Source organism: Macaca nemestrina, chromosome 11, assembly GCF_043159975.1.
Source record: "Macaca nemestrina isolate mMacNem1 chromosome 11, mMacNem.hap1, whole genome shotgun sequence".
In the NCBI taxonomy this organism is placed as follows: domain Eukaryota; kingdom Metazoa; phylum Chordata; class Mammalia; order Primates; family Cercopithecidae; genus Macaca; species Macaca nemestrina.
The window spans coordinates 2673534-2698984 of record NC_092135.1 but is presented as its reverse complement, the minus strand read 5'-3'; the positions used below and the strand labels follow the sequence as shown (position 1 = coordinate 2698984).

Here is a 25451-nt window from a genome sequence, read left to right as displayed (position 1 = left end):
CAGGCAAAGGCGATCCTCCCACCTCAGCCTCCTGAGTAGCTGGGACGACAGGCTTGCACCACCAGGCCTGGCTAAGTTTTTGTAGAGATGGGGTTTTGCCACGTTGCCCTGGCCAGTCTTGGAACTCCTGGGCTCAAGCGATCTACCCACTTCAGCAGGTATTTTTAAATTTTAGTTTGTTGACAGGGTTTTGTAGAGAAGTATCTATTTGTTTTTGTACCATCATGGAACATTCTTTACGAGTATGGCAGTCAATCATTTCTGTACATTTCCTTGTTCCACGTAAGTCTTAGGACAGTGGAACATTTTATTGTGGCAAAGTCAGAAGGTCTCCTCAGAAAAAAGGTTTAAAGCATAGAGTAGAATTGGCTAGAAAATATGTCACCTATTTGGGAGCAAGTCTCAAAAGACGAGGTAGATTCAGAACTTCCTTGACAGAAGCCTGTAAAATTTATGAACCACCACTCTAGTTGACGTTCAGAAGTCAGTAGGAGTATTTTTCTTAGGATTGCCCTAATGAAGGGAGGGTTAGGTGCAGGCTATTTGTAAGTTTTAAGCCAGAGCTTTTCAGTTGCTTATTATGGGCAGATGTTTTATGGATCCTCTAAAATTTGTAGTTTTGAATAATTTCTCTAAGGCATTGGTAAGGACCTTTTCCATTTTAAACATTTGTGATTGGCATGTGATCCGTAACGAGCAGGTGTACACATCACTGATGTTCTGTGCGTTTAAGCTCCCCATGAACTAGCTGGGCGCAGTGGCTCACGCCTGTAATCTCAGAACTTTGTGAGGCTAAGGTGGGTGGATTGCCTAAGCTCAGCAGTTTGAGAGCAACCTGGGCCGCATGGCAAAACCCCGTCTCTAGTAAAAATACAAAAATTGGCCAGACGTGGTGGCGGGCCCCTGTAGTCCCAGCTACTCAGGAGGCTGAGGAACAAGAATCTCTTGAATCTGGGAGGTGGAGGTTGCAGTGAGCTGAGATCGTACTACTGCCCTCCAACCTGGGTAACAGAGCGAGACCCCATCTCTCAATAAATAAATAAATAAGTACCACCAGAACTTTAGATACATGTGTTTTATTTTTATTTTTAACCAAACAGGATCTGCCCAATAACATGATCCATCAGGTGCCAATTAAATCCCTCCCTCAAGAATGGCTTTGGTGTGAAACGTGGTGTGATGACGCCTCTAAGAAAAGGGCAAAAACCATTGATTTGGTAAGTGTGTGCGGTGCTTCTGCATGTTCATCCAGTGGATGTATGAGCGAATCATGATTAATGATTTTTATTTAGATTCTTAAATTTCAGAATTTCCTAGATTCTTATTTAGACTTTCTCTGTAATTATATAGTTTTTGTCAGGGCTATAATTATCTTAGAGAATATTCTTATAAATATTCTTATCTTATAGAATAAGTATCGTTTGTTGTATAGTAAGTATAAGTATTTGGTTTTTCAGGGCTATTCTTACAGAATATTCTTACCTTATAGAATACTTCAGTGGTTTTATTTCCCCACTTACGTTAGGAAACCAAACCCCTGAGCACTTAATGGGACTGTTCCCACGACTTACAATCTGCTGAGCCGCTCCTTGGCTTCCAGTTGATCTCTGCGCCTTGTAGTTTTTCCAAATGGACTTTTACTTTTTCTGCCTTCCAGTAGCCACTCACACATTCTTTGCAGATGTAAATACAGCTTTCCATAGCGCACTACCATATTGCTTCCGGTAGTGTATCATTTGGTTCCTTACAATTGTGTTTTTGTCTAGTTAGGACTTGTAACCCAAGAACCTTTGAATTCTCTATGATGTGGCCTTTCTTCAACTCAGCTGAAGTGTGTTCTTTTGGTTTTCACAGTGTAATAATCCAATGACCAAAGAGCCCAAACTGGAAGCAGCCGTGCGAATTGTCCCAGAGTGGCAGGACTACGACCAAGAGATCAAACAGCTCCAGCTCCGCTTTCAGAAGGAGAAGGAAACGGGAACGCTGTACAAGGAGAAGGCAGAAGAACCCCGCCGAGAAGGTAAACACAAACCGCTGGCTTTGGGACAGTACTTCTTTCCATTTATGATTTGTTTGTTGTAAGGACAATAGAATAATGGATAAAAGGAAGAGAAAAATCTCCTATTGATTCTTCCATTCTGACATCGACCGGTGTATATTTTTCATTTTCCTTTTATGTTGGTCTTCTAAGCAGTATTTAGTAATGCAATTGCCTTTTTTTTTTTTTTCAATTTTCTTGTGAGGAAGAGAAAGGGATTTTAATTATGATTATAATTATTTAAGTTCATGAGTTTTGTGATACATAAACCAAACCTTTTGCGGAGTTCTTGTCAGATTCCTTGTTTTTTTCATTAAATCTGTCAGTGTACTAGTGAATGAATAAATTTAGATCAAGACAAATATGTATTTGAAAAAACTATTCTTTTTTTTTTTAAGACAGAGTCTCACTCTTGCCCAGGCTGGAGTGCAGTGGCATGATCTTGGCTCACTGCAACCTCCACCTCCCAGGTTCACGCACTTCTCATGCCTCAGCCTCCCAAGTAGCTGGAATTATAGGCATGCACCACCATGCCCAGCTAACTTTTTATTTATTTTTTATTTTTTGTATTTTTAGTAGAGACAGGGTTTCACCATGTTGCCCAGGCTGGTCTTGAACTCCTGACTCAAGTGATCCACCCGCCTCAGCCTCCCAAAGTGCTGGGATTACAGATGTGAGCTACTGCGCCTGGCCGAAAAAAGTATTCTTTAAAACAAGCATGTTGGGATGGAGATGGAATGCTTGTATTTAATTTAGCGTTAAGTCTTTTAATGTTTTCCCTGTTGTGTGTGTCTTGAATAATAGCTACTTGAAAAAATCATTAGAATACGAAAGTGACTTAAAATATTAATAAGCTGGGCTCTAGATTTAAGAAAAAATTTAAACGTATTTACTTTTAAACTGTCACATAATAATTGTACATATTTGTGCAGTCCATAGTGATGTTTTGATATGTAGATGGGCTCTGGATTTTTTAGATTTATTCTGCTTTAGACGAATTCCAAAAAAGTGCTGGGCGCAGTGGCTCATGCCTATAATCCTAGTCTCTCAGGAGGCTGAGGTGGGAGGATTGCTTGAGCCTGGGAGGTCAGGGTTGCAGTGAGCGACTGCACTCTAGCCTAGGTAACAGAGAGAGAACCTGTGACCGAGCAAGACCCTGTCTCAAAATAAAAATATCCAGAACATGGATCTTGAGTGATTTGCCTGTATATCCCTCAGACTGTACTATGATACTAAATATCACAGCTGGAAGGTTACATAGTAACCATAACAATAATTAATTCAGATTCGTCAGTAAAACCCTGAGAATTTCCATAGATAAATGGGCAAAGAATGTGGACACACTGTTCAAGTAAGAGGAAACACAAATCATAAATGAATTTGAGGAAACTAATCAAATTAAAGCGCTCCGTCACTAGTATCTGCGACGTGGAAGAAAACAGACATAGTGATAATGCCATTTGTTTGGGAGGTGGTGACGAAACTGTTGTGGATCTACCTTGATGAAGCTTTGTGCATTCGAATCGCCCTTGTTGAAAAGCAGTACACCTGCCATTAGAAGCCTTCAAGGCGTTATACCCTCAGTAATTACTCTCTTGAGAATATATCTTAAAGAAATAATCAAGTTATATACATGAAAAAAATTTATTTTACTATTACTTGTAAGCCAAAAGCATTAAAAACAGTTTAAACATCCAAGAATGAGCTACACTGATACACAGAAAATGTTTAGATGCTATTAAATGATAAAAGAAAAATCCCGACTAAAAAAATGCATGCATGTTTACTGAAAGTAAATATTGTATTTGTAAAAACAAGTCAGTTGGCAGGGCGCGGTGGCTCACGCCTGTAATCTCAGCACTTTGGGAGGCCGAGACGGGCGGATCACGAGGTCAGGAGATCGAGATCATCCTGGCTAACACGGTGAAACCCCGTCTCTACTAAAAAAATACAAAAAAAAAAAAAAAAAAAAACTAGCCTGGCGAGGTGGCGGCGCCTGTAGTCCCAGCTACTCGGGAGGCTGAGGCAGGAGAATGGCGTGAACCCGGGAGGCGGAGCTTGCAGTGAGCTGAGATCCGGCCACTGCACTCCAGCCTGGGCGACAGAGCGAGACTCCATCTCAAAAAAAAAAAAAAAAACCAATTCAGTTGGAGTGGGATTTACAGATAGTTTCCATTTTTAAAAAATCCTTAATTTAGTTTTTGCTTTCAAAATACAGTACAAAAACACAAATCCCAAAGATGTAGTAAGTGAGATAAGATGGAGGTGGAGGTACAAAGACTAAGTTCCAGCGATGAAAAATGCCCACTCAGTGGTGTTTGTAATTTGAAGATCATCTGTTTTCTTTTCTGTGGTTCTCCTTTTCCTTAGGTCCTCAGAAACATGAAGAATTATGATCTCTGGAGAAGGACAGGAAATTACCCCGTTTGAAAAACAGTTTTTATACTAAATATTAGTTTTTTCTGATCTGTCTATACAACTGCTGATAAACTGGCTGGGCAAGAGTGCCACACCTTTTGATTCTGAGCATTTGATTCTGACTTCTGCACTCTGGTGGCCGCTGGATCTTTGGGATTAAAGCTCTATTGGAATTGTACCTCAGAGGAAGACCAAGTGGCTGATCTTCTGGACTCTGTAAAGAGCATTCTTCTAGCCAGAGGGTGGAACGGCAGCAGCAACTGGAAGGAAATGGGTTTTTTGGTGCCCACACCCAAGAGCACACACATGCTGCGGTGTCTCAGAAAGCAGGGCCAGCTAAAGCCGCCATGTTCTTCCTTACCTCAGTTTACCTGCAGCCTGCGCTGCGCTGCAGATGCCCATGCTCCCCAGGGTCTGGCCGGCAGAAGCTCTGTCCAAGGTCCACACATCTCCAGGTTGATGCCAACATGCTCCTTGTGCCCTCCCCACTTTCTCTTCCCACGCATTAGGTGCATTGTTTAACTGAAATCCAACCGACAATTGTGTGTCAAGGCTGGTTCAGTGCGGTGGCTGGGCAAATTAATTTTGGGCTGGGATGGCGGTGGGTTGCAGTGAGGGTAGGGAAAATATCAGGAGTAGGAACGTTCCGGGGGTTATGGGAAGGGAAGGAAGACCAGAACTGGCCATCCTCTTTTATAATCCATTAGTAGCACCACGGCTCATTTGAAATGAAAATGTTACACTTATTCCCCACCCAACCACAGTGAACTTTCTAGGAAATTGTTTTGAAAACAAATTTTATATCTGTGAAAGTCTTTGCTTTTTCTTTCCACTTTCTAGAAAAGTCTGTTACCAGTTTCCTTACTGGATACAGCCATACTCAACCTCCCTCGTATCCAGCCCGTCAGGATCAGGGTCAGGCTCCCTCAAGACGAGCATCGCATTGTCTGCCCTCTCCTGCGCGGGATTTTCTCTCAGACCCAGGGGACATTGCCTTGGACTTTCCTCTACAAATGCCCTCAGATCTAAGACCAGGAATGATTCTGCTTGTGGAACATGTGGCTTTCTGTCCTGTTTTCCTTTTATTTGAGCACTGCAGGTTACCTTTGGCGCCCACAGCAATTCTGTCTTCATGTCTCTGCATCATGAAGCCCCATTTGCCTTTAGTCCCTGCTTTGTGTGTCTTCACTTCCACAGCAAGTGTTGCCCCTCGGGGCAGCCTGTGCTGGTGAACGGGCTGTCGAGTCTTGGGTATGTTGTTGGTCTGAGTGGGCGTGAGGCCTCGGCATCTGACTCCATCTGCCAGGCTGCAGGGCACAGCAGCACTGACATAGACAGGCACGCTCTGTCTTCCAATGTGCACCAGCCTTTTCTTACATATTTTGCCTGTTTTTAAAAAATAGGAGAGGGTGCAGATGGATAGCTGTGCCCTCACCCTTCTAAGCCAGGTAATATATTGATGTGCAGACTTTTTAAGAAATCTTAAGTTTTATCACAAATATCAAGTAATTTATTTTTTCCATTTTCAAATACAAAAGTTAGCCTAGGAAGCCTCCCAGTCATCCCGAAGGGCCTTTTGACTTTGCTTTTATAATTCAAGAAAAAATTGAGGGGATTAACGGGTACAAGGAAAACAAAACAAAACAAAAATTAAGGAGAGGAGAGCTCAAAAAAGGATAAGAGACTGAAAAGGCACCTCAGAATGGCTGCTGTGGGCAGAGTCTGTGGCATGACTTTTCCCGCCCTGCCCCTCTGGTCAGAGCAGCTGAGAGATGGAATCAGTGAGATTAAAAAACTTTTGTTTGGCCAGGCGTGGTGGCTCACACCTGTAATCCCAGCACTTTGGGAGGCCGAGGCTGGTGGATCATGAGGTCAGGAGTTCAAGACCAGCCTGGCCAATATGGTGAAACACCCTCTCTACTAAAAATACAAAAATTAGCCGGGTGTGGTGGCTCATGCCTGTATTCCCAGCTACTCAGGAGGCAGAGACAGGAGAACCGCTTGAACCCGGGAGGCAGAGGTTGCAGTGAGCTGAGATCGCACCACCGCACTCCAGCCTGGGTGACAGAGCAAAACTCCGTCTCAGAAAACAAACAAAAAAAAACTTTTGTTCAAGCTGCATCTTCACACTGAATGAAGCATTCAGAGAGGTGGCTGCTGCTGTCCACAACTGTGGGCAGAAGGGTGCCTTTTCCCGGTTTATCGTCCAGGAGGTTGAACGGGAAATACTCAAATCGCCGAGGTGTATGTTTTCCAGATGCTGGCCCCCATGGCACCTTTCCCCATGTCTTTCTACCAAGCCTCTTATGTTTGTTCTATGCAAGGAAGACAAAGAGTAGACCATGTTCTCTGTGTGCTGTGTATGTCCTGGTGTCACTCATTGCCTCTTCTCTGTCACCACCCTGACAAAAGTCAGCTGAATAGTTGACTCTGAATAATGCAAGACCCAGCTTACTTCTGGAATGGTCCAGGACCCTCCTCCTCCTGCCAGTTTCTTTTTTGGTTCATGTGGCATAGTCATCTTTCAGAATTAACTGAATGCCCCAGAAAATGATGTTACCACTAAAATATTGTCTCCAAGAAGGCATACTGTAACGGAAAAGATAGGTAAGAGATTTTTCCCCAAAAAAGTAAGAATTGATTGTGTTGAATGTTCAAAGTCTGGAAACTGTTCACAGTATGTTGTTCTTAGCTGTTATTTATATATAATGAATTATTTTCTCTCAATCATGCCATAGTGGAGACTTTTGTTTCTGAGTAAGTGACAGAGTAATATGAAATACTGTGATACGTCAGAGTGACATGCAGCACCATGAGCCTGTTTTTGTGTTCTGTGAACAGTGGCATTTGGTTGAGATCAAAGCCTGTCACAGCTGCTGCTGGGGGTGTGGGGATATGCCAGAGTCCTGTGTTTGGTTTTAGAAGTTTACTGAATGTTTCCCACATGGAGAGTAATGGATGGCATGTTAGTTTCTGTAAGAGTGATAAAGTTGTACATCTGTCATTGTTGCATTTCAAATTGAACACATAGATGCTTGCCTGTCTACTTGGGTGAATGCCTCGGGAGAGCACAGATTACATGCATGATGTATGTTAAGAAACAGATTCCGGCCAGGCACGGTGGCTTAAACCTGTAATCCCAGCACTTTGGGAAGCTGAGGCGGGCAGATTATGAGGTCAGGAGATTGAGACCATCCTGGCTAACATGGTGAAACCCTGTCTCTACTAAAGATACAAAAATTAGCTGGGCATGGTGGCGCACGCCTGTAGCCCTAGCTATTCGGGAGGCTGAGGCAGGAGAATCACTTGAACCCAGGAGGCAGAGGTTGCAGTGAGCCAAGATCGCGCCACTGCACTCCAGCCTGGTGATAGAGCGAGACTCCGTCTAAAAAAAAAATTAAATTAAAAAAAAAAAACTGGTTTCCATAAATGGAGCTTGATTTGCTCGGCTGTCCTTAAGCCCTCATGAGGTTTTTTGTTTGTTTGTTTGTTTGTTTGAAAGAGTCTCATTCCGTCACCCAGGCTGGAGTGCAGTGTGGTCACCCAGGCTGGAGTGCAGTGGTGCGATCTTGGCTCACTGCAACCTCTGCCTCCCAAGTTCAAACAATTCTCCCGCCTCAGCCTCCCGAGTAGCTGGGATTACAGGTGCCTGCCACCATGCCCGGTTAATTTTTGTGTTTTTAGTAGAGACGGGTTTTACCATGTTGGTTGGCCAGGCTGGTCTCGAACTCCTGACCTCGGGTGATCCGCCCACCTTGGCCTCCCAAAGTGTTGGGATTACAGGCGTGAGCCACTACATCCGGCCAAGCCCTCGTGTTCTGAACCTTGTCAAGGCTCTGCCTGAATGAGTTTTCATCTGATTGTGGGGACCAAGTCCCTGAGTAGAGGGCCAAGAGCTAGGGACGGGGAAGATCCTGGCCCAGGTGGTAGAGAGGAAAGAACTCCCAGAGTTTCCCTTAGCCAGGAAACCTACTCCACTGACCCCGTGACCTGGACAGTCAGATGCCACCCTGATAGTGACAAGTGTAAAATGACCCCCTTCCTCCCCCACCCTCCGGAAGTCTAGTTAGATACTTGAAAGCAATCCTTTTCTAAAATTGCCATACCTAATTTGGCCTGAATGATTAAAAGAAATAACTCAAGAGTTACAAGGGAAAAAAGAAAAAGAGTTACAAGGGCATTCTAGTCTTTTTCTGAATAGAATATTAGTACTATGGTATTGCATTTCATGGGAGTGGAAATGTGTTGGTAAAGCCACCTGATGGAAGCCTTCTCTTGGTAACAAAAATGGAGGGTGTATTATGTGCAGTTATTTAAATATTTGTATTCCGTTGTTGAGTGTGTTTTCTTTTCCCCCCAAGACAGAGATTTGCTGCTGTTGCCCAGGCTGGAGTACAATGGTGTGATCTCGGCTCACTGCAACCTCTGCCTCCTGGGTTCAAGTGATCCTCCTGCCTCCACCTCCCAAGTGAAGCTGAGATTGCAGGTGTGCGCCACCACGCCCAGCTAATTTTTGCTTTTTTTTTTTTTTTTTTTGAGACGGAGTCTCGCCCTGTTGCCCAGGCTGGAGTGCAGTGGCACGATCTCAGCTCACTGCAGCCTCTGCCTCCCGGGATCAAGCGATTCTCCTGACTCAGCCTCCTGAGTAGCTGGGATTACAGGTGCCCGCCACCCGCCTGGCTAATTTTTGTATTTTTAGTAGAGACAAGGTTTTGCCGTGTTGACCAGGGTGGTCTCAAACTCCTGACCTCAAGTGATCCACCCACATTGCTCCCAAAGTGCTGGGATTACAGGCGTGAGCCACTTCGCCTGGCCCATTGTTGTGTAATTTTAATAATTAGTTTTTTAAGTACTTGATTTTATGGGCACATTTTTGTGGGATGATTGGAGTTAATCAAATATAGCTTGTCATGTGTGTAGTTTGGTAAGATGACTTTTTTAAATTCATGTTTTCTCTGCCTTGAGGTAGTGAGGGAAAGATCTTAATCAGGATTTTGGTAATTACCTGAATTCAAACAAATGAGACATCATGAAGTTCAGTGGTGGTTGGTATTTCAGGGTATACACCTGAAATGCCTGGAGGATACAGATTTCTCGTTCATTCTTCGATCTTTCATTTCTCTGTATACAGAAATGACACTTCTGGGAGGCAGCAGTAGCAGGAAGTCTATGAATTGAGTAGAGGGTCCCTTCCCTCAGGCTCTCATTGATCAGTGACAATTTATAAAAACAAACTACAAGTCTGCGTGCGGCAAGCAGCCACCTGCTTCCTAGAAGAAGCCCATGAAGGTTAAACTCCATGGTCAGTGTTCGCAAGCGCCGGGCATGGTGGCTCACGCCTGTAATCCTAGGACCTTGGGAAGCCTAGGCGGGCAGATCACCCGAGGCCAGGGGTTTGAGGATTTGCAAGTGGTCCTCTCCTGAGTCTTTCACAGATACTCAGCAGTGCAGGGGCCGGCCGGGGAAGGTTGCAGTGGGACAGGAGTGTACTGTGCGCCTTGCCTTACTTGTCACCTTTGAGATTTCCAGAGAAATGGGCATAACAATTCTTAACAACAACAACAAAAAGCAAAACACATTCACCTAAGGTTGACAACAAAAGATGATCTCAAGTACCATGTTTTTCAGCCAACCAGTTATTCATGGTAATAACAAAAGAAAGGTGGGAAACTGTTAGAATTTTTAAGGAAACTATGTACTTTCTTTATGAATATCCAAATTTACTGTAATCCTGCTCCATTAAATGCAACATTGTTGTCGGGTGCTGCCCTTGCTTGGGAACAGCATTGGGCTTTTAAATGTCTGCAGAATCTCTGCGCTCGAAGGGAACTGAGAAGGAACTTCGTGGTACTGTAATGAAAATAAGGTCTGCTCAACAATAAACTTTTCCTCTCTTCTCTACACCTGCGCAGTCATCCGGCGTTTGTGTTTAGGGAGGGCAGATTGGTAGACTGCAGAGTCCGACCTGTTCATCTGGTGGAAGCTGCAAACCCGATGGAGGAACGAGGGCTTTACCTGAGTCTTGTTTGCTGCTGGGGCTGGCTTCGGGTGGCAGCCAGTTCTTTGGAATCTGAGGATAGCACCCAGGTCTCCTCCAGGTCCTCAGCCTCTGGGAGCTGCCCCAGGCAGAACTCGGCAGGCTGGCATAACGGGTGGGTTGGGAGGGGGAACCTCAAGGCAAGAAGGTGTCATGAGACCCCTGGGCCCGTGGAGTTCCTTAGGCGGGTGGCATGGACTTTGCATTTTGCCAGTTCTCTGAGCTCCTACTCCAGGGTGGATATGCATGGAGGATGTAGGCTCTGTGTGATGATGGGGAGGGCGGGGAGGGGGGCCTGCTGCCTGTGAGGGCACAAGAGAGGGCCCTAAGGTGCAGGAGCAGGGACTTGCTGGTCAGGAACACCTGCTACCAGGAGGTGGTGCTCAGGTTGCAGCCTGAGGACTAAGGAGGGCGATCCCTGTGGGCGAGGGGTGGGCAGAGAGGAGGAGCTTGAGCTAGTGTCATCGAGGGGGTTGCATGGAAGCCTGCTCATGGCCAGGAGAGGGGGAATGGGTTTGATCCTGGGGGCACAAGAAGGCCCCTGAGGGGTTTAAACTGGGTGCTGGCAGGAAATGGGTTTCTTCTTGTAGTAAACTTTGTATTGAGGTCTGTAGCACATGTTGAAAAGGACATAAACATACACCTTGATTGATTTTCACAAAGTGAAAGCACTAGCGTATCATCCAGATAAAGAAAAGGAAGTTGGAGTTTATTTTAACATTTAAACATCTGATTACAGTCTGACTTCCAGGAAGGGCCCAGCAGCTTGTATCAGACCAGCCTACGCCTGATCATTACACGCACTGTTGACATGCACTGAAGCCTGCTGAGATATAGGCAAGAGGGAGGGGACCAGCCATCAGAAGAAGGGAAGCACATTGGGTCAGAGCCACGTCTGAGGGGCTGTTCCTCATGTGGCTCACAGGGAATGAAACAGAAGGTGGCAGTCTTACTAGGCCCAGGAGCCAAGTCACTTCAGGACATTCTTGGCAGCTGCACACTGGTGTGGGGGCACATCCCAGAAAGGAGGAAACCACAGAAGCCCCCAACTTTGCCTTGTATAGTCTCGTCAGGTTCTTGGCGGGTTCCTGTGTTGTACATAAACAGGGCAGAATTCCAAACGGAAAGCCACACTTGGAAGGCTGGAAAAGCTGAGCAGAGATTTCAGAAGATGTGCTGGGGAGAAGAAGTTAAGAGTTCATGTTTCATCAAATTAGAGGAATTTGGTAACTATTTCAGACTTTCCATTGAAAACCCAGGTTGTAGGCCTTAGGATTAGGACCACATCACAGAACTCCAATCTAGGGTCTAGGACTGAGAGCAAAACTAAAATAGACCTACCTTCATAAAGCCTAAAATGAAGGCTTAACAGAACTCGACTAAAACAAACAGTTTTTGTGGGAAAAACTGAATCTAGAGTCTCTATAGTATATGTCATGCGCGTCCGTGTGAAGCGACCACCAAACAGGCTTTGTGTGAGCCACATGGCTGTTTATTCACCTGGGCGCAGGCGGGCTGAGTCCGAAAAGAGAGTCAGCGAAGGGAGATGAGGGTGGGGCCGTTTTATAGGATTTGGGTAGGTAAAGGAAAATTACAGTCAAAGGGGGGTGGTTCTCTGGCAGGCAGGAGTGGGGGTCACAAGGTGCTCAGTGGGGGAGCTTTTTGAGCCAGGATGAGCCAGGAAAAGGAATTTCACAAGATAATATCGCTTAAGGCAAGGACCGGCCATTTTCACTTCTTTTGTGTTGGAATGTCATCGGTTAAGGCGAGGCAGGGCATTTGCACTTCTTTTGTGATTCTTCAGTTACCTCAGGCCATCTGGGCGTACACGTGCAAGTCACAGGGGATGCGATGGCTTGGCTTGGGCTCAGAGGCCTGACAGTATATTATTCAGAATGTCCAGTATATAACCATGTCAGTAGGCATGAGAGGAAGTGGGAACATGTGACATGTAATCAAGAAAAGAAATCAGGCTGGTGCGGTGGCACACACCTGTGACCCCAGGACTTTGGGAAGCTGAGGTGGATGGATCACTGGAGCCCAGGAGTTCGAGACCAGCCTGGGCAACATGGTGAAACCCCATCTCTACAAAAAATACAAAAAATTAGGCAGGCGTGGTGGTGTGTGCCTGTAGTCCTAGCTACTCAGAAGGCTGAGGTGGGAAGATTATTTGAGCCTGGGAGGGTGAGGCTGCAGTGAGCTGTCATTGCACTCTAGCCTGGGTGACAGAGGGAGACCCTGTCTCAAAAAAACAACAAAATCAAACCACCCATAAATCAAGGTGTTGAAATCATTCAATAAAAATGTTAAAATAATTATAAACGTTTTTCTTAGACATAAGTGGATGCTTTTTTTATTGTCCTTACTTTTGATATGTCCTGAGTTTGTGTGTGTATATGTGTATATATATATGTATTAATTGACAAAGATTGTGTATATTCAAGCTGTACAGTGTGATGATTTGCTACACATGTGCATTGTGTGATTGTCACCACTGAGTTAGGACCCCATCCCCACCTGTGCTACACATTAGATTCCCCAGAATTGATCTTTTTTTTTTTTTTTTTTTTTGAGATGGAGTCTCGCTCTGTCGCCCAGGCTGGAGTGCAGTGGTGTGATCTTGGCTCACTGCAACCTCCGCCTCCCAGATTCAAGCAATTCTCCTGCCTCAGCCTCCTGAGTAGCTGGGATTATGGGCATGCGCCACCATGCCCGGTTAATTTTTGTGTTTTTAGTAGAGATGGGGTTTCACCATGTTGTTCAGGCTGGTCTGAAACTGCTGACCTCGTGATCTGCCTGCCTCAGCCTCCCAAAGTGCTAGGGTTAGAGGCATGAGCCCCCACGCCTGGCCTATTGCTCAGGCTTAAGTGCAATGTTGCAATCTGGCCTCACTGCAACCTCTACTTCCTGGGTTCAAGCAATTCTCCTGCCTCAGCCTCCCGAGTAGCTGGGATTACAGGCACCTGCCACTGCACCTGGCTAATTTTTGTATTTTTAGTAGAGATTCACCATGTTGGTCAGGCTGATCTGAAACTCCTGACCTCAGGCAGTCCGCCCACCCTGACCTCCCAAAGTGCGAGGATTACAGGCATGAACCACCACGCCCAGTCCCCACAGAACTTGTCTTTAAACTGAGAGTTTGTGCTCTTTGATCAGCATCTCCTCATTTCCTCATTTGCAGAAGAAAAGTCAGTGAACTTGAAGACGGGTTAATAGAAAGTATCTGAATTGAAAAACAAAGAGGAAGAAGAGATTGAAAAAGAGTGAGCAGAGACTCAATAAACTGTGAGACAGTATAACAAATGCGTAACTAGAATCCCAGGAGAGGAGAGAAAATGTGGCAGAAAAGAAAAAAAAAATACGGAGAAATATTGGCCAAAATTCTGTTTTTTAAAAATGTGGTTTGGGCCGGGCGCGGTGGCTCACGCCTGTAATCCCAGCACTTTGGGAGGCCGAGGCGGGCGGATCACAAGGTCAGGAGATCGAGACCACGGTGAAACCCCGTCTCTACTAAAAATACAAAAAATTAGCCGGGCGCGGTTGTGAGCGCCTGTAGTCCCAGCTACTCGGGAGGCTGAGGCAGGAGAATGGCGTGAACCCGGGAGGCGGAGCTTGCAGTGAGCCGAGATCACGCCACTGCACTCCAGCCTGGGCGACAGAGCGAGACTCTGTCTCAAAAAAAAAAAAAAATGTGGTTTGGACCCAGTTTTGAGGCCCTAGCTTTGAGGTCTTGGCTAGAGGCCAGTCAGTCCTCTAGAGCAGCCAATCAGGTTTACGCCCTGAACTACCTCCCTTCCTCAGGTCAAGCTCCAGGCCAGCACCCTGACACCTCAGGGCGGTGTCAACCTGCAACAGTCCCTGTGGCCCAGCGCCCGCTGAGATTATTCCAGTCCGCCTCAGTCTGCTGCCCCTGCCTCACCTGCTCCTTCCTGGGAAACCACAATCAGGGGTCTTGCCCACATTCCCCTGGTCCCGGTGCCCCATAACCAGTGGTCGCTTCCCCTGAGTGGCCCTGCGTGGAGTGCTGTTTCTCCCCAGGGAACTGAGCGCGCCATGTCAAATTTACCGTTTCTCTCTTGATCTGCATCTGGCCTCATCGGAATCACCAGCCCCTCCCCTCAAAAGCAGGATGAATATAAAGAAGGCCACACCTAGGTGCATCATAGTCAGATGCTGAAAACTAAAGATAAAATCATGAAAAAGCAGTAGCCGGGGGAAAAAACACCTGATGTGTAGGGGAAAGTGACAGCTGACTTTCCATCAGGAACGGGGGAGTGACATCATGGAAGGCTGAAAGAAGAGCTAACATCCTACGTGCAGGGAAAATATTCCTCAAAAATGAACTTGGGGCCAGGCGCGGTGGCTCACATCTGTAATCCCAGCACTTTGGGAGGCCAAGGTGGATGGATCACCTGAGGTCAGGAGTTTGAGACCAACCTGGCCAACATTGTGAAACCCCATGTGTACCAAAAGTACAAAAATTAACCAGGTGTGGTGGCAGGAACCTGTAATCTCAGCTACTCGGGAGGCTGAGGCAGGAGAAACGCTTGAACCCAGGAGGCGGAGGTTGCATTGAGCCAGGATCATGCCATTGCACTGCAGCCTGGGTGACCGAGGGAGACTCCGTCTCAAAAAAAAAAAAAAAAAAAAAGTTGGAATAAAAACATTTTGGAGTAACTGAATGCTGACAGAGTTCATTGTAGGAGGCAAGTACTACAAAAAAGTGCTAAAAAAAAAAAAAAAAAGGCTCCCAGCGGGGGTGGTCCCAAGAGTTGGGGTTCAGTGTCCTCCAAGCCCTGGTCCTCTCCAATGGGCCTGGGTTCCACCCCGCCTGACCCGTTGTCCCCACCCTGAGGTTGGCTTCAGCGCTAAGGAAGCCCACAGTATTGTCGAAGAGTGTGTAGATAGGGTTTCAGCTGGTGAAGATTATAATCACAACAATATCAACCAAGCATAGTGGAACAATCCTTAACACATCTGGTTAAGTTGGGAAAAGCTTGTAAATATATTGTGACCTGTGCAGTGGTCCAGAAGAGCACACATGGCTTTCAAACAGCCAGCTCCTGTTTTTGGAATACCACATCTGATGGAACCTGTACCATAAGATGGGAGAACCAGACCATGAACTGTATTGTCAACATTTTTGCCATTGCTATTGTTCTGTAACTGACTAAAAATGTTGGGCTAAAGCCATTAATTTAAGAATTAGTGTATCCTGGCCGGGCGCGGTGGCTCAAGCCTGTAATCCCAGCACTTTGGGAGGCCGAGGCGGGTGGATCACGAGGTCGGGAGATCGAGACCATCCTGGCTAACATGGTGAAACCCAGTCTCTACTAAAAATACAAAAAACTAGCTGGGCGAGGTGGCGGTGCCTGTAGTCCCAGCTACTCGGGAGGCTGAGGCAGGAGAATGGCGTGAACCCGGGAGGCGGAGCTTGCAGTGAGCCCAGATTGTGCCACTGCACTCCAGCCTGGGTGACACAGCGAGACTCCGTCTCAAAAAAAAAAAAAAAAAAAAAAAAGAATTAGTGTATCCTTTCAAAAAAAGAGTAATATTTATTAGTGTGCTAGATGACAAGCATGCAATTTGTAAGCAAAATGCTGTAATCCCAGCACTTTGGGAGGCTGAGACAGGCGGATCACAAGGTCAGGACATCGAGACCATACTGGCTAACACAGTGAAACCCCGTCTCTACTAAAAAATACAAAAAAAACTAGCCGGGCGTGGTGGCGGGCGCCTGTAGTCCCAGCTACTTGGGAGGCTGAGGCAGGAGAATGGCATAAACCCGGGAGGCGGAGCTTGCAGTGAGCTGAGATCCGGTCACTGCACTCCAGCCTGGGCGACAGAGACTCCGTCTCAAAAAAAAAAAAAAAAAGAAAAAAAGAAAAGCCTGCTATCAGCGATTACTACTATTAACATTTTCACATATTTGCATCTATATCCACATATACATCTATATTAAAAGTACGACGTATTGTATCTACTACTTTTCATTTATATTTGTTTATTTTTGAGACAGAGTCTTGCCCTGTTGCCCAGGCTGGAGTGCAGTGGACGATCTCAGCTCACTGCAACCTCTGCCTCCCGGGCTCAAACGATTCTCCTGCTTCAGCCTCCAAGTAGCTGGGATTACAGGCACCCACCACTGCACCTAGCTAAGTTTTGTATTTTTAGTATAGACAGGGTTTCACCATGTTGGCCAGGCTGGTCTCGAACTCCTGACCTCAAATGATCCCCCCGCCTCAGCCTCCCAAAGGGCTGGGATTAAAGACATGAGCCACTGCGTCTAGCCTTGTATCTACCACTTTTTAAAAGACAGTTTTACGTAGCAATTTTGCATATGAATGCAGTTGTATGTCTCTTCAGGTCCTTAAAGCTGCGTGTAAGAGAAAGCCCTGCTCGGGCTGGCATACCCACTCAGAAAATATTCTAATGCTAACACATCAGAAGCCAGAGCGAGGATGGTCGTCTGTCTGAAAGGTTCAGGTGTTCCGAGATGTCCTTAGGTCTCAGGTTCTTCCTGCCTCCCTGCCCCGTCATCCATACATCAGCTCTGTGTTAGGATGGCTGCCCGCAGCATGCGGCGCTACATGCTCGCTTGTCCGCATGGTGGGAGGACCTGGCTTCCCACAGTGATGACCCTGGATTTAGTGTCAGGAGAGACCTTTCCCGAAGACTGGCAAGCCTCTCCTCTTCCAGAGCCAGCCACTTGGCACAAACCAAGCCTGTCCCTTGAACTGAGGCTAATTACTCAGCCTCGTTACTGCTATTTCAGGTGGGCTGGGAGAGGGGTGTGGCTTTAGCATGTCCATCACAGTGTGCACCACCAAAGTTCAAAAAGTCAAGTAGTGCTTAAAAATATCAATGAGCCGGCCAGGCGCGGTGGCTCATGCCTGTAATCCCAGCACTTTGGGAGGCTGAGGTGGGTGGATCACTTGAGGTCAGGAGTTCCAGACCAGTGTGGCCAACATGGTGAAACCTCATCTCTACTAAAAATACACAATTTAGCCAGGCTTGGTGGCGTGTGCCTATAGTCCCAGCTACTTGGTAGGCTGAGGCAGGAGAATTAATTGGACCCGGGAGGCGGAGGTTGCACTGAGCCGAGATCACGCCTTTGCACTCCAGCCTGGGCAACAAGAATGAAACTCCATCTCAAAAAAAAAAAAAAAAAAAGAAGGAAAGAAAAAAATACATATATCTCAATGAGTCTGTGCGCTGTGGCTCACACCTGCAGTCCCAGAATTTTGGGAGGCCAGGGAGAGCAGATCAGTAAAGCCCAGAAGTTTGAGACCAACCTGGGCAACATAGCAAGACTTTGTCTCTGTTTTTTAAAAGTCACACACACACACACACACACACACACACACACACACACACACACACACCCCCAGCAAGCTGACCCACTGTGTTTCATCTAGTGGCAAATATTTTTCAACTCTTTATGCTATTTTTCCCAGGATTCCCCTCCAAGTTTCTCAAGCATATCCTCCTATCCTCCTGCACTACCACTGCTTGGTACCTAGTGTGGAGACTGAGGACTCCCTCCGCTCCCCTACAGCTGCATCTCCCGCCTCCCCTCTTCCCCTCCTACGGCATCAAGCTTAGGAGCCATTATGACTGGGATTGTGTTCCCCTACATATGTTGAAGCCCCAAGCCCCCATGTGACTGTATTCAGGGGTAGGGCTTTTAAAGAGGTAGTTACACTTAAATAAGGTCATAAGGGACCATATGAGAGGAAGAGACACTGGGCGTGGGTGTACACAGAGAAGGGCCACGTCAGGATACAGGGAGAAGACAGAAGATGGCCAGCTGCAAGTCAAGGAGAGCAGCCCCAGGGGAAAACAACCCTGCCAGCACATTGATTGTGGGCCTCCAGCCTCCAGAACTGTGTGCAAGTCAACGTCTGCTGTTTACACCTCCCCGTCTGTGGTATTTTGTTATGGCAGTCCTAGGAGATTAATACAGTGTTAATCATTAGTAATTATTAGACAAATACAGTATCAATTTGGCTAAATCAATAGTGATTTAATAATTCTAATTATGCAAATGTTGTTTGCTGCTGAAACAAGCTGTATACTGCAACCTTTTTCCTTTCTGGAATAACTTATTTTGTTTTAACCAGAGGGTAAAATCTCTCTGTCTTTGTCTCTCTCTCTTTTGTGTCTAGTTTTCTTTTTTTCTTTTGAGACAGAGTCTCACTCTGTTGCCCAGGCTGGAGTGCAATGGCACAATCTCAGCTCACTGCAACCTCCGCCTCCTGAGTTCAAGCGATTCTCCTGTCTCAGCCTCCCGAGAAGCTGGGATTACAGGCGCGTGCCATCATACCCAGCTAATTTTTTTTTTTTTTTTTTTTTTTGAGACGGAGTCTCGCTCTGCCGCCCAGGCTGGAGTGCAGTGGCCGGATCTCAGCTCACTGCAGGCTCCGCCTCCCGATACCCAGCTAATTTTTATATTTTTAGTAGAGACGGGGTTTCACCATGTTGGTCAGGCTGGTCTCAAACTCCTGATCTCAAGTGATCCACCCGCCTTGGACTCCCAAAGTGCTGGGATTACAGGAGTGAGCCACCACACAGGGCCTCACGTCCAGTTTTCTATACATCAGTTTTTCCCACAAGAAGTCCAACAGAAAATGCCTTTCTATCTTCTTTCCGACTCCACACCTCAAATCCACGGTTTGTGCCTGCCACCCTCCATCCTCAGGTGGGCCCCATTCTGGCCGGTGGCCTCGAGGCCAGGGTTCTACTCCCCCTCCCCAGCCCACCCTTCTGTTTGCCTCTCCCCTGGTGGAGCCTGTGTTCCGGGTTCAACGGCTTCCTCACTTTTGGCTTCCCACCTTGTTTTCCCAAAGGACATCCTTTGTGAACAAGAATGCACGGCAGGTGTCTTGGAGTCCTTGCACACCTGAAGATGTTTTAAGTCTCCCTGACGCTTGGCTGAAAATGAAATTTGAGGCTGGGAGTTATTTTCCTACATTATTGTTGAGGATTTTCAGTTGTTTCTACTTTTTCATATTATCAAGGCTGTGTTAGGTGCTACCTATTTCACTTTATTTTTTATTGGAAGAGACAAGGTCTGGCTCTGTAGCCCAGGCTGGAGCGCAGTGGGGCCATCACAGCTCACTGTAATTGCTAACTCCTGGGCTCAAGTGATCCTCCTGCCTCGGCCTCCCGAAGCACAGGGACTACAGGTGCACACCACGATGCCCAGCCTAGTGCTTTTTTTTTTTTTTTTTTAAAAACAGCTAAACCAATTTTCTAGGATAAAGTCCTAAATGGGTCAAAGGTTGACACATTTTTAAAGGTTTAAAACGATACATGTTGCACGACGCCCTTCCAGCACCACCCTATTTGAGTGCCTTTGTTTTGTGCTGTTTTTGTATTTCCATCAGACCTGAGTATCAACACTTTAAAAAGTTGTTCGCGGTCTTGATGACGAAAATGCTGTTTAGAGAGCTGGCTCTAGGAGGGTGGGAGGTGCCGTTGTAGCAGGACGAGCCGTAGACAAAACTCCTCAGACACCGGATTAAAGAAGGAAGAGGTTTTTTATTCGGCCGGGAGTGTCGGCAGACTCACATCTTAAGAACCGAGCTCCCCGAGAAAGAAATACTTGGCCTTTTTAAAGGCTTACAACTTTAAGGGATCCACGTGAAAGGGCCGTGACAAATCGAGCAAGCGTGGGAAACGTGACTGGGGGCTACATGCATCAGCTAACAGAAAGTTTTACAATGCTTTTTTCATACAGTGTCTGGAATGTACAGATAACACAAGTAGTTTAGGCCAGGGGTTGATGTTGTTATTTTTTTTAACTCCTAGGGCCGGGTGGTGGTGCCAAGGTTGTCTGGCTATTTATCTTACTTTTGTTTCTCTCTCACTTTCCTCCTGTCTTGTGAACTAGGCAAGGTTGGGGGAGGAGGGCAGCAGGAGTAGTACTGGTCTCCTTCCTTACCGTGAGGTATGAGGCAGGACCTGGGCCTGCTCCCACCTTCCTTGCCAGCTCCAGGAGATGGACGCCAGCCCGCCCGTCTCTGCTGTGCTCCCAGGGCTGGCGGGAGGACGGAGCAGGGCAAGTGCTGTCCCCTCAGGGGTCCCCGGCATGCTCTGCTTCCTGTTATCCCTCTGTGCAAGTATACTTACGAACATGAAGATGGGCGTAAACCTAAGCTCTACACATGACCCAAGAGGGAATTCCAGGGTGAAAATGTAGCTCACCCCGCCCTGGCCATGGAACCCTGGATAAGTCACGGTGGCAGCCAGGTATTACAAATAAAGCTGTCGCCGGGCGCGGTGGCTCAAGCCTGTAATCCCAGCATTTTGGGAGGCCGAGGCGGGTGGATCACGAGGTCAGGAGATCGAGACCAGCCTGGCTAACATGGTGAAACCCCGTCTCTACTAAAAAATACAAAAAATTAGCCGGGCTTGGTGGCGGCGCCTGTAGTCCCAGCTACTCCGGAGGCTGAGGCAGGAGAATGGCGGGAACCCGGGAGGCGGAGCTTGCAGTGAGCTGAGATCCGGCCGCTGCACTCCAGCCTGGGCCACAGAGCGAGACTCCGTCTCAAAAAAAAAAAAAAAAAAAAAAAAAAAAAAGCTGTCACAGACATTCATGTACAAGCCTTTGCATGGATGTGGATTTTCATTCCTCCTGGGTGCATATTTAGGAATGGGAAGGTGGGATTATATGAAAGGTAAATGTTTAACTTTTTAAAAGACTGCCTGGCTGATTTCCAAAAATAATTTTACCGTTTTTCATTTCCACCAGCAAGGTATGAGACTCGCTGTTTTGCTGCACTTTTCGCTTTTACAATTTTAGCCGTTCTGGGGCTGGGCATGATGGCTCATGCCTGTAATCTCAGTGCCTGGAAGGCCAAGATGGGAGAATCCTTGCGGCCAGGAGTTGGAGAACAACCTGGGCAACATAGCGACACCCTGTCTCTACAAAACAAAAATAAGTAAATAAAATAAAATGAAAAATTAGCCCACACAGCTGTAGTCCCATTGAGAGGAGAAGCCAGCTGGACTTTCTGGGTCGAGTGGGGACTTGGAGAACTTTTCTGTCTTATAAGAGGATTGTAAAATGCACCAACCAGCACTCTGTAGCTAGGATTGTAAAATGCACCAATCAGTGCTCTGTAGCTAGCAAGAGGATTGTAAAATGCACCAATCAGTGCTCTGTAAAACACACCAATCAGCAGGATCCTAAAAGTAGCCAATCGCAGGGAGGGATTTAAAAAAGGGCATTCGGATAGGACAGAAACGGAACATGGGTGGGGACAAATAAGAATAAAAGCTGGCCACCCCCCAAGCCAGCAGCAGCAACCTGCTCGGGTCCCCTTGCATATTCTGGAAGATTTGTTCTTTTGCTCTTCGCAATAAATCTTGCTGCTGCTCACTTTTTGGGTCCATGCCACTTTTAAGGGCTGTGCTGTAACACTCACCGCAAATACTGTGAAGATCTGCAGCTTCATTCTTGAAGTCAGCAAGACCATGAACCCCCAGTGGCAGGAACCAAACTCCGGGTACCCTAGCTCCTCTGGAAGCTGAGGCGGGAGGATCACTTGAAACCAGAAGTTACAGGTTACCGCAAGTTTCTGTCACTGCACTCTAGCCTGGGCCACACAGTAAAACCCTGTCTCTCAAAATGAAAATTAGCCTTTCTAGTGGAGATACAGTGGTATCTTATAGAAGTTTTTGTTTTCATTGAAGTTTTAATCTGCATTTCCCTAATGATAGTGAGATTATTTTTTCACGTCCTCATTTGCCATCTGTAGAGCATCTCTGGTGAAGTCTCTGTTCAAAATTTTGTCCTTTTAAAAAAATTGAACTGGCTGGGCTTTGGTGGCTCACGTTTGTAATCCCAGGACTTTGGGAGGCCAAGGTGGGTGGATCACTTGAGGTCAGAAGTTTGAGACCAGCCTGGCCAACATGATGAAACCCCATCTCTACTAAAAATACAAAAATCGGCCAGGTGTGGTGACACATACCTGTAATCCCAGCTACTTGGGGGGCTCAGGCAGGAGAATCGCTTGAACCTGGGAGGCAAGGAGGTTGCAGTGAGCCAAGATGGCACCACTGCACTCCAGCCTGAGTAACAGAGAGAAACTCTTTCAAAAAAAAAAAAAAATTGAACTGTTTGTCTTACTATGTTATAATAGCTGTATATATGTATTCTAGATCCAAGTATATGTTTTGGAAATAATTTCCATTTGTGGCTTGCTTTTTCATTTTTGTAATTTTTTTTTTTTTTTTTTTGAGACGGAGTCTCGCTGTGTCGCCCAGGCTGGAGTGCAGTGGCACAATCTCTGCTCACTGCAAGCTCCGCCTCCCAGGTTCACGCCATTCTCCTGCCTCAGCCTCCCGAGTAGCTGGGACTACGGGTACCCGCCACCACGCCTGGCTAATTTTTTGTATTTTTATAGAGACGGGGTTTCACTGTATTAGCGAGGGTGGTCTCGATCTCCTGACCTCGTGATCCGCCTGCCTCGGCCTCCCAAAGTGCTGGGATTACAGGTGTGAGCCACCGCGCCCGGCCAACTAGTTGTTGGTCTGTAATCCCAGCACTTTGGGAGACTGAGGTGAATGAATCACCTGAGGTCAGGAGTTCGAGACCAGCCTGATCAATGTGGTGAAACCCCATCTCTACTAAAAATACAAAAATTAACCGGCCATGGTGGCGTATGCCTGTAATCCCAGCTACTCGGGAGGCTGAGACAAGAGAATCGCTTGAACCTGGGAGGTGGAAGTTGCAGTGAGCTGAGATCGTGCCATAGCACTCCAGCCTGGGCAACAAGAGTGAAACTCTGTCTCAAAAAGATAAAGTAACTGTAACTTTTTCGGATGGCACCGTCTTCCAGTAATTCGCCAAAATGACTAACACAGAAGGAAAGAAGAGAGGCCCCCGATATATTTTCTCTATGCCTTTTGGAAAACATGGAGTTGTTCCTTTGGTCACATGTATGTGAATCTATAAGAAAGGTGATATTGTAGACATCGAGGGAAGGTACTGTTCAAAAAGGAATGCCCACAAGTGTTACCACGGCAAAACTGGAAGAGTTTACAGTGTTACCCAGCATGCTGTTGGCATTGTTGTAAACAAACACATTCGGGGCCAGATTGTTGCCAAGAGAATTAATGTGCAGCCGAGATAACTTCCTGAAATGCGTGAAGGAAAATGATCAGAAAAAGAAAGAAGCCAAAGAGAAAGGTGCCTGTGTTCAACTGAAGTGCCAGCCTGTTCCACCCAGAGAAGCACACTGTGTGAGAACCAGTGGGAAGGAGTCTGAGCCGCTGGAACCTATTCCCTATGGATTCAGGGCATCATAGGTGTTAACGAAACAAAAAGACCTCTGGACTGTGAAAATGTTTCTCTTCATCGAGTCAAAGTGTGGTATCTTTCCCCCCAAAGAAATATTTAAAGCAAATTTTAATTGGATCCTAATTCATTCTGTAATGTCTTTACTCTCCAAATTTAATGTATTTCTTGCTGAAAGATGTGAGGTAGCTTATTGTGCAACAAATTGCTCGACTGGTTAGAAAACAGTCAGACACCAGGCGCAGGGCACAGTGGCCCACGCCTGTAGTCCCAGCACTTTGGGAGGCTGAGGTGGGTGGATCACATGGTGAAACCCCCGTCTCTACAAAAAATACAAAATTAGCCGGGTGTGGTGGTGGGTGCCTGTAACCCCAGCTGCTTGGGAGGCTGAGGCAGGAGAATCACTTGAACTGGAGAGACGGAGGTTGCAGTGAGCTACGACTGCACTCCAGCCTGGGTGACACAGCAAGACTCCATCTCAAAAACAAAAGAAAAAAAAAAAGAAAATGGCCAGATATTATTTATGAAACATTTTTACTGGTTTGAAAATAGTCCCTCATGGGTTCTATCATGGAAGAAATAATTTATAAAACTAAAATAACTATAGACTCACATGAAGTTGCAACATCAGTACATAGAGTGCCATTACCCTTCCTCATCTTCCCTCAAGTGTTACTACTTATGTAACCGTAGTACAATAGCTAACTCAGGAAACTGACAGGCTACCATCCTGGTAATTAGACTTCAGGCCTCATTCAGCTTTCATCAGTTTTGATATGTACTCATTTGTGTGTGTGGTTCTCTGTGATTTAATCTCACGTATAGAATGACCGGACTGCCGCCACAATCAATATGGAAGTATTTCATCACCATGAAGAAATTCCCTGGGCTACCCTTTATAGTTGCACTCACCTCCTGCACCCCGCCCCTGTCTCTCAGCAACTATTAATCTGTACTTTATTTCTATAGTTTGATCATTTTCAAAATGTTATCATACAATATATGAACTATACTACAGTATGTAACCTTTTGCTACTGACTTTCTTCCTGTAAACACGGTTGCCTTGAGATCCGTCTAAGTGGTTGAGTGGATCAATAGCTGCTACTTCGTATTGCTGAGTAGCATTCCACTGTATGGATGTACACTCCATCCAGAGTGTGTATCCAGAGTATCCAGAGGTGTTTTTTTTTTTTTTTTTTTTTTTGAGACAGGGTGTCACTCTGTTGCTCAGGCTGGAGTGCAGTGGTACGATCTTTAGGTAGGCTCACTGCAGCCTCTACCTTCAGGCTCAAGGGATCCTCCCACTTCAGCCTCCTGAGTAGCTGGGACCACAGGGTCATGCCACTGTTACAGGTAGTTAGACAGGCACGGGTGGGGCAGGAGAGGACTCTTCCCCCACCCGCTAGAAATGTCAGGTGATGGTTTGACAATATTCACATTGCCTTTCTCAAAATGGTAATTCGGCAGCCGGCACCAAAAAGAGACAAGCTCCTGCTGATCCACAGCTGTTAACATTAAAGTGTGAATTGAATGCAGGCACGAGGGAGAAGCGCAAAGGGCTTCCAATGAAGTCTCAGGGATTGGGCGAGTGCACCTGGGCATGCGCATTGAGAGACAAGATGGCTGAGTGTGATTTTCCAGGGGACGCCAG

The 25451-nt window shown here is 46.4% G+C and overlaps 1 protein-coding gene across 3 annotated transcripts in view; it reads left to right on the top strand.

The window, feature by feature from the left end:
* Positions 1-10359, top strand: part of LOC105492633 (UDP-glucose glycoprotein glucosyltransferase 1) — a 108507-nt gene extending 98148 nt beyond the window's left edge. For all 3 annotated transcript variants that reach the window (XM_071072508.1, XM_071072507.1, XM_071072506.1), the window contains 3 exons: positions 1101-1217; positions 1855-2020; positions 4409-10359. In XM_071072508.1, the coding sequence (XP_070928609.1) occupies positions 1101-1217; positions 1855-2020; positions 4409-4434 (309 nt within the window). In that variant the 3' untranslated portion in view covers positions 4435-10359. The remainder of the gene's footprint in view (positions 1-1100; positions 1218-1854; positions 2021-4408) is intronic.
* Positions 10360-25451: the final 15092 nt, after the last annotated feature.